This window comes from Ictidomys tridecemlineatus, chromosome 12 (assembly GCF_052094955.1).
Source record: "Ictidomys tridecemlineatus isolate mIctTri1 chromosome 12, mIctTri1.hap1, whole genome shotgun sequence".
Taxonomy (NCBI): domain Eukaryota; kingdom Metazoa; phylum Chordata; class Mammalia; order Rodentia; family Sciuridae; genus Ictidomys; species Ictidomys tridecemlineatus.
Window position 1 is genome coordinate 35,742,445 of NC_135488.1, and position 8,559 is coordinate 35,751,003.

General features: G+C 50.8%; 1 protein-coding gene across 2 annotated transcripts; it reads left to right on the plus strand.

Moving 5' to 3' along the window:
• The first annotated feature begins 117 nt into the window (after positions 1–117).
• Positions 118–7,614, plus strand: LOC144369240 (ral guanine nucleotide dissociation stimulator-like). 2 transcript variants are annotated; one of them, XM_078028443.1, is made up of 6 exons: positions 118–373; positions 1,456–1,570; positions 3,872–3,972; positions 4,139–4,255; positions 5,230–5,344; positions 7,240–7,614. In XM_078028443.1, exons 2-6 carry the CDS (start codon positions 1,552–1,554, stop codon positions 7,446–7,448), a joined length of 561 nt encoding a protein of 186 aa, XP_077884569.1. In that variant the 5' UTR covers positions 118–373; positions 1,456–1,551; the 3' UTR covers positions 7,449–7,614. The 2 variants fall into 2 exon arrangements, with proteins under 2 accessions (XP_077884569.1, XP_077884570.1); XM_078028444.1 differs by lacking the exon at positions 4,139–4,255.
• Positions 7,615–8,559: the final 945 nt, after the last annotated feature.

The window sequence follows — 8,559 nt, forward strand, 5'->3', positions numbered from 1 at the left end:
TTACTCCTGGTGCCACTCCACATCCTCCAAGGGGACAAGAACCTCAGGTTCTGGATGGATGTTTTAGAATGCCCACAGAGCCAACTGCCAGGCTGGGTGGGGTGCAGGTGCTGGGCTTTGCTGATGTTGTCATCCCCCACAGTTCTTGGAGCCTTCTGTGGCAGTGGCATCCAGGATCCCAGCAGCTGTGAGCAGCAGCTCTGCGGTGGCTGCAGGACCATTGCCCCAGGCCACCCAAACCAATGAGTGGTGCGTGAGAAAAGTCACCAGTAGCAGCTCCTCACTGCTTCACTCCAGCGACCAGGTGGAAGACATCCGCTTTGTCCACGTCCTCCTAGAGGGACAGAGCCTGAGGGAGACAAAGCGCATCCTGGTAAGCCCGACAGCAGGGCTGCCTCCTGGGTGTCCCCACAGTGGAAGGCAGGAGACACAGCTAACCCTGGGGCTGTGGTGGGAAATTAAGAAGAGAGAGGTCAGTCTTAAGGGCTTGACCTGAGTGGGGAGAGCCTCAGCATGCCCAGCTGCAGCGGTGAGTGGGCCTGTGTATTGTGGGTTTGGCAGGCCAGAAGTGCAGACGGAAGTGCTGTGGACAGATGAAGGCAGAGATATGTCCAGGGTGCAGGCTGCAGTGCCTAGAACTTGGTATTCTCAATGAGTGAGGTTGGAGCAGCGGAGCTGGCAGTGACTTGTCACATGTGTAGGAGGGGGTGTGTTCCTGGTGGCAGGGAAGAGAACCTCCTTAGCATGACTAGGTGTGAAAATTTGGGGTCGGGATCACCTGGGGGGTCATGCCAAACTTCGGAATGTCAGTCTTTGCATGTATGTAAATACGGAGCTAAAGGGGTTCTTGGCAGAATTTCTATGGATGTGCAGTAGACACGCTAATGCTGCAGGTGTCCAGCTGCAGAGGAGACATGTTCAGTGACTGCCAGTGCTGAGTCAAGTACATCATTAGAACCAGACCCGCACCGAGCTTCCAGAGCCCAGGGCCTCTCCAGGCTATCATGAAGCACTCAAGTGCACACTCTTGTATCTGAGTCTGTTTTGTGTAGTGGCAGTCAGGACCAAAATTTTCAGTGCATCTGCCTCTTCCACCCACAAAGGCAGCCTGCATCCCAGAGCACACTTGGTGCGCAGATCCCTGGCCCATTGCTGTCATCTCAGTGAGATGAGAGTGTGTCTGTGCATAGGCAGTTTGGTCCTTTGACCTGAGTGGAATGTGGCTCCCCAGGGGGAGGGGAGATGGCAGGTACAGGCAGATATTTGTACCAGGATTGTTCTAGTAGCACGTTGCAAGAACCCAGGCGGTATATGGAGGCCACACTCAGGTAGCAGGATAACAAGATTGTGCCCTTGTATATGTAGCTGAGATTTCTCCTCAATGTTTGACCACAGTCTTCTGGGTAGCTCCTCTAAAAGCCATTCTCTGATGACATTTGTCCCACCCTGATCTAGGTGACGTGTCAGGAGAGGGTGACAAGCCTCATCCGCAGGGCCTTGGACCAAAATTTGTTGCAGCATGAGGATGTGGACAACTTTGAGCTGCTGAGAATGATGTCTCTGCATGACAGTAAGTAGGACAATCAGACAGTGGGGAGACATGATCCACAGTGGGCTCAGGATAACTCACAGCCAAGAGAAAGTGGGCCTTGGCCCTAAAATAGCCAGAGTGTGGTGGGCCTGGTGCAGGAAACCAAGTGCAGTGATGGGCGTGTCCAGTGTGGACGAGTTCAATGAGGCCCCAGGCGGCTGCTGGACCTCTCTAAATGTGTTCTCCCCTGGACCTGGTCTGGCAATGCAAAGCTAATATCGATGAGGGCAAGGCAGAGAGAGGCTCAATCCATCATCAGTTTGGTTTATGGCTCACTGATAAGGATGCCTTCAAATGAAGAGGAGCAGAGCATGGGTCCTGATTGGATCAGCATTGCTATGGACGGAAGCCGCACAGGTCCCAATCCATGGCCAGGATATGAGAAGTCCTGCCTACTCAAGAATGTCAGGATTGCAGCAACTGGGAACAGGACTCAGTGAAGAGGAAGTCAAGGCCAGGGGACAGCCTGTTTGGGTTCTTTTTGGAACAATTCCAAGTCCTCTGTGCCTGGGTGCCCATCTCCTGAAGATATCAGAATGGCCAGGTTATTATTCCTTCCAGCAACAAAGAAGGGCATCTGAAGAACAGAGGCCACAATGCTGAGCTGTCCACAATGCCAGTGCTCTTTCCTTTCTTGTGAGCCCGACACTCCTAGCCTCCACCATCCCAGCCTGTCCACAGTAGAACCCACCATCTGTCGAGCACGTAAGTGAGTTTTCCCATTTTCACACACTGCCTCATTTGAGTTGGCTCTGTCTCACACATGAGGAAGACTGAGGTGCAAGGAGCTGGGCAAGGGGCAGTGTCTGCGAATCTCAGGGACTTGGGAGGCAGTGCAGGGGGAAGGGGATTTCCAAACAGCCTCAGAAACTTAGGGAGACCCTGTACCCAAGTCAAAAGGCCTGGGAATGGTCTCAGTGCTTAAGTGCCTCTGGCTTTATCCCTAGTAAAAAAATAAGCCAGTCAAAAGGAATTACCAAACCGAGAATCTACAAAGGTGATTTCAGAAACAGACTTTCAACCCAAGCATCAGTTGAGAGCAGGCTCCAGACCAGGGGAGGTTTGTGTGTAAAAGACGTCAAAAGGGAGGACTACGGGGGGCCTGGAACCCACTAGGTGTGATGGCATCTATGCCTTATGGCAGGAGGGTGGCAGTGATGCTGGCCCTCTCCTAGATTTTGGAAACCTTGTTTTCATTGGGGAAGCTTTATGGAGGTGGAATCTATTTTAGCAATCCTGGTCCAGATGAGGTGCTGACTACCACAGGTAGAAGCCTATCCAGAATGCGGTGTCTGTTATTCAGTCTTTCCTGACTGTGACAATGACAAAGAAAGGAAGTCACTTGTCTTTGGTCTTGGTTTCACTCCTGGCCATTGATTGAGAACTGATTTCATCTTGGACTACTGAACAGAGGCTGCATCTGGGCAGAAGAGTGTGATAGATTTGAACTCCTCAGGACGCCCCACCATTGCCAGAGAAAGAAGGAGAAGGAGGAGGAGGAGAAAGAGACACTCCTGAGTGGGGAGAGGATCACACGATAAAGAGCAGGAGGCAGAAGAAGAAAAAGAAGGAGGTGAACAGAAGGAAGGGTGGAGGGAGATACACAAGAAGAAGAACAAGAAGGAATCATGTAAGAACAGGAAAAAGACCCAGAAAGAACTACAAGAAGATGCAGGACAGAAAGAAGAGCCAGAAGTAGAACAAGAACCAGAATAAAAGTACCAAGCAGACAGCTCCTGATGAGAAACAAGGGGAAGGAGAGCGATCCTAGAAAACATTGAGTTCTCCAGGGCACCACCCTGCTCAAGTCCTCCCATGTCCATGCCCAACACACCTCTGATGGATACCACCTCCCCTCCGTGTATTCATCCATGAGTGGATTCATCCAGGGCAAGGGGATGAATTCCCCCACCATCCAACGCTTCCCTGAATGCCCATGTGTGAGCATGGCTGCCCTGGGGAGAAAGGCCTAAGCACAGGAGCCTTTGCCAATCCTGATGCAGATCCTGGCAGTGTCCCTTTGGCAGATCCAACCTGCACTGAGAAGTTCTGGGCCCAAGGTGCTGTTTCCATTGCCAGGTGCTCTTTTGGTTTAGAATCCTGTACATCATCTTCTCCAGGGAAGAATCACTGAGGGAGTCTTTGGTGGCACTGTAGCTGGATAGGAGGGCTCTCAATTCTGGTGCAGGCTCGCCCTGGCGGAGACTCTCAGGGGTTGTGGGTGTTTTGTGGTCTAATCCTTGAGTGCCACCTAACAATTCTCTCCACTTTGCTCTGCAGAAATCAAGGTCCCTGACCACTCACTGATGTATCTGTCCATGAATCCACAAATCAAATATTATTTCATCGTGAGGAAACGCCGCGAGGTCAAGGGAAAGGAGGTAAACACCTACCTTATTCAAGCTGTACTTGTGCTGCCATTCCACTCCCACCTGGGGAAATGAGAAGCCTGAGCACCTGGACATATGTGCTAGAAGCCCATAGAGCCAACTGACAGGCTGGGGTGGCTTTCTGTTTCTGGGTTTGCTGATGTTCCATCCCCCACAGTTCTCAGAATCAACCTGCAAGTCCTCCAGGCCGCTTTCCCACAAGCAGGTGGGAGACACCTGCTTAATTCGTGTCCACTTAGAAACACAAAGTCCAAAGATGGCCAAGACTGTTTTGGTAAGCCTGGGAGCAGGGGTGTCCCCTGGTGCTTACACCTGGGTGGGGAGCAGACACTGGTCCAATACCATGACCTACTCATGCCCTCTTGAATTTGGAGCTTCTGGATGATCAGGAGGATAGATGGGAATCAAGAAGGAAGAGGTCAGTGTGAAGGGCTGGAGCTGAGATGAGGGAGAGCAGCAGCTTGTCCACCGCCATGTCTGAGGGAGTCTGTGTGTCAGGTGGCAGCATGCAGTCCAGAAGGGCAGAGGCAGGTATGGGTGACAGATGAGAACAGGCCAGGACCTAGGTTGCAGGTTCCTCTGTATGGGATGCTGGCCTCTATGGAGCAGGACACCAGTATGAGGTTCTGCATGTTCCTTGAACAAGGAGCTGAGAGGGTCTCTCTGCAGAGTCAGTATGGATGTGGAGCAAGCACACTAAATGTCCAGGTAACCCAATGTTTACCCTTGGCGGAACAGGTGCCCTCGTACACCCCAGCCAGCACTGAGCCTCTGGAGGCCAGGAGCTCTCATGGCTCTCTTTCGTCACTCCTGTGTGTGGTCACGTTCCTGGGTCTGATTTGGGCCCTGGCAATCCAGACCAAAGCCTCTAGGTTTTGTGCCTAGGCCATTCCCAATGCCGCCTGCATCCTCGGGCAGACCTAGGATCTTGGAGGCTATTGTCCCATTCCTCCCAACTTGTGGGATGAGATTGCATCTGTATGCAGGTAGTGGGGTCCTTTCACTTGGAGAGGAGTGCAGCTCCACAAAGAGCAATGGCAGGTCCAGGAAGTCCTATGTACAAGGATTGGGCTAGTAGCCTATGGGAAGAGCCCACGCGATGAGCAGGAGGTCAGCCTCAGGTAGTAGGGTCATGGATGTTGCCCTTGTATTTAGAGTGGAGGTGCCTCCAGAATGCCCCTGCCCACTGTCCTTGAGTAGTCACTTCAAGGCCCATTTCCTGAAGGCCTGTCTCCCATGCTGCTCCAGGTGACCTGCCACGATCGGGCTCCTGTCGTCATCCGCAGGGCCCTCGAGCTACACTTGCTTACTCAGGAGAAGCCGGAGGAATATGAGCTGGGCCAAATCATCTCTCACCGTCAGAGTAAGTGGGACAATCAGATGACAGAGAGCAAGGGTCAGGATGTGGACTCAGGTCAACTCTTAGCACCAAAGAGCATTCTCTGACCCCCAAGAACACTCTAACAGGGTGTGTTGGGCTCGTGCACAAAGCCAACTGCACTTCTGCTGGTGTAAGCTCTCCAGGTGTTTTGGTATACCCCAGTGGCTAGTGCGGCTCCCCACCAGGTGCCCTGCCCAGGACATGAAGACGCATGCAAAGCTGACATCATTGAGGAGTGAGGAGGAAAGCCTCTTTCCAGGAGCAGTATGGTTCTGTGGTCTGAGATAGGAGTGGTTTCAGAGGAACATGGGAATGCATGGGCTAAAGATGGAACTGGCATTTTGTGGACTGAAGCAGTAGGATTAAAAGCCTTCTGTGTGACCAGAAAACCACTGCCTGGGCAGAGCATTGCCAAGATTCTAGCAAGCAGTAACAGGATGAAATTGGGAAGAAAACACAGCCTGGGAGACAGCTTGAATCATCTGTTTTTGCATCAATTCCATGGTCTTCCGCACCTGAGTCCACTAGCCAAGGAGTGATCCCAATAGCCAGGTTATGATCCCTAACTAGAGTCAGATGAGGGCTTCCTGAGCACGTAGCCACAGAGCTCATCTGATAATAATGTCAGCGCTTTTTCATTGGTTGGTTGGTTGGCTTTTGTGAGCCAAACACCTCAGCAGCCATTATCCCAGCCTATGTACGCTGAAGACCACCATCCCAATGAGTTCTAGGATCACTTGTCTCCTATCTTAACCTTCTGTTAGGTTAGTAGAGTCTATGGAAGAGGAAGTCTGTCTGGGGCCTTGGTAGCCTAAGAAATTCATAGCAGAGATCCCCACATCCAACCCAGAAGGGATGGAGAACAGGCTCTAGGTTAGAGGAGGGCAACAGGAAAGAGGTGTTCAGAGGAAGGAGAAGCTGGCTGTTGTATTCCCCCACTCGGGGTCATGGCACCACTGGGCCATACACCATGTTGGAGGGAAGCAGGCCCTTTGCTGGTCTTTGGAATCATTGTTCTCAGGAGGGCAGCATTTGGAATGTGGCCTCCATTCTCAGAAGCCTGGTTCACATGGAAGCAGGCTCCACCAACGCAGAAGCGTGGCTCTAATGTGGTATCCGTGCAGGTCAGCCTGTCCTCACCGTGGCCATACTTGAGGAATCCTAGGCCTTTTCTCTGGGTTTCACAACTTTCTCTTTGGTTGTGCACTGAGGCTGTCCATAAAGCTCTAGTGTGTGGCAGTGGAGAGCTTCTCAGCCCTTGCCACAAAGGCATAGACTGGGAGAGAGAGAACAAGGCTGGGAGAGAGGGAGAGAGAGAAAGACGGAGAGGAGAAGGAGGACCTCTACTTGGAGAATGAGGATTCAGTGGAGCCAACAGGGACAAGGTACTGGTGCCCAGGGCGCACTCCTGTTTACATCTTCCACCAAGCATGCTCCACCTTTCTTCCAGTCCCTCCCACCTCCCAATAGTGTATTCATCTTGAATGAGAATTGCATGTTGACATCAGAGCACTCACCATCCAATGCTTCCTTCCAAACCCACCTGTGAAGATGGCTCATGTGGGGTCTGAATCTTCGGCACTTTTGTGGGAGATTTCAGATGCAAACCCTAGTGGTGTGCTTTGGCAGACGCAAGAGGACCTGGGATGTTTTGGAGTCCAAAGCCTTTGGTAGGAACAGACATTAGGTCTGTTGAAGTGCTCTGCCTAGTTCTTCCTCAGGGAGGACTGTGGAGGCTGTCTTGTTGGTATTGGTGCTGAATTGGAGAGCTCTCAGGTGTGTGGCTCAGTTCGTTTCTGGCACAGGCTCTCAGATGTTGGGGTGTCCCAGGGAGCACCTCCTGAGCCACCTTATTTTGTACACCCCTCTCTCCCCAGAGCTGAGGATTCCAGCGCAGGCCAACGTATTTTACGCAAAGAACCCTCACACGAAACCCAACTTCGTGCTGAGGAAAAGGAGCCTCTCCCAAAAGAATGATGAGTGGATCCAGCCTCAACCTCCCTCTCGTCCTGCAAAGAAGAAGGCTGCAGCCCTCCTGAGGATGCTTGCAAAACCATTCTGCTGCTGTGTGCCTGGGCGGGGCTGAGGCAGCCCAGGAATATTTACATTGATTACTATTTGCTTCAAAGTTTGAATCTATAGTTTGCCATTGTCTTTGACCTTGTTTAGTAACACAGTTGTTACTCTATCCTGTATTTGTTGTTCCCATTAATATATTATTATTTGAAAATATATATGTTTTTGTTACCTGATCTATTGTGATGATTTGTCACCTGATCTACTGTGATGGTTTTTGATCAAAATTGTGCATTTGATGATAATGAATGCCATGCATTTAGGAACCTGTAGACTCTAGACAATGAATGAATGTCTACTGTTGCATGGACTGGTCTGCAGAGTCCTGTAGCATTTAAGCTTGTGTGAGGGCTTCATAGGGCTTGCAAAAAGTCCGGGTCAGATGGTCCTGCATGAAGCTTAGCTCCTAGTGGTCTCCTCTACAGCATAAGGGCCAAGGAGAAACCCACTTCCACACAGAAGATGGGAAGCTACCTTATGAAGGTGATCGTAGGTGTGGGACCCTCTTGCTAGGACCCTTTTTCTATTGGGCCAAAACTGTGCTCTGAATGTGATTGCTGAGAAGAGCTTGGAATTTCCTGATTGAAACAGTTCATGCAAGCTGCTTCCACTTGCAGGAACAAAGTGTGTTCTCGTTGAGCACTTTGGGGTGTCCCAGGTTGCACTAGAGTGTGTCAGAAGCACTTGTAATGATTCGCATTCACGGTTTCATATTGAAGCCTCTGTGCCATCTCTCAACCACTGATGGCTGCAAGTGGGTACCCTGCCTTTCAATGAGTTTTCTGAAAAAGTAGGAGTTTTGAAGAACTGATCTTCTCAGCATTCCCCTTGCCTCCCCAAGTTGGGTGATGTCAATTATACAGGCTTCCTTGGGAGCACACATTTTATATTGAGCTGGAATTGGACTCTGGATGCGATTGCTGAAAATAGCTGGGGAATGGGAGAATGGAAGCTGTTTGCTGCAAGCAGTTTCAATTTGCTTTGTTGATTAACTTTGTTGTAAGTGAGCACATGCTATTTTTTTTTCCTGTGGACCTAGAAGAATTCAAAACTGCTTCTTACAGGTGACAGGCATGCTTACACATTGAAGCCTCTGTGCCATTGATAAAAAAAAAACAGTT

Excerpts from the sequence above, each read along its gene's own strand:
- LOC144369240 (XM_078028443.1), top strand. Across the intron at positions 3,973-4,138 it reads GCGAGGTCAAGGGAAAGGAG|TTCTCAGAATCAACCTGCAA; the intron begins GTAAACACCTAC and ends CATCCCCCACAG. Across the intron at positions 4,256-5,229 it reads AGATGGCCAAGACTGTTTTG|GTGACCTGCCACGATCGGGC; the intron begins GTAAGCCTGGGA and ends ATGCTGCTCCAG.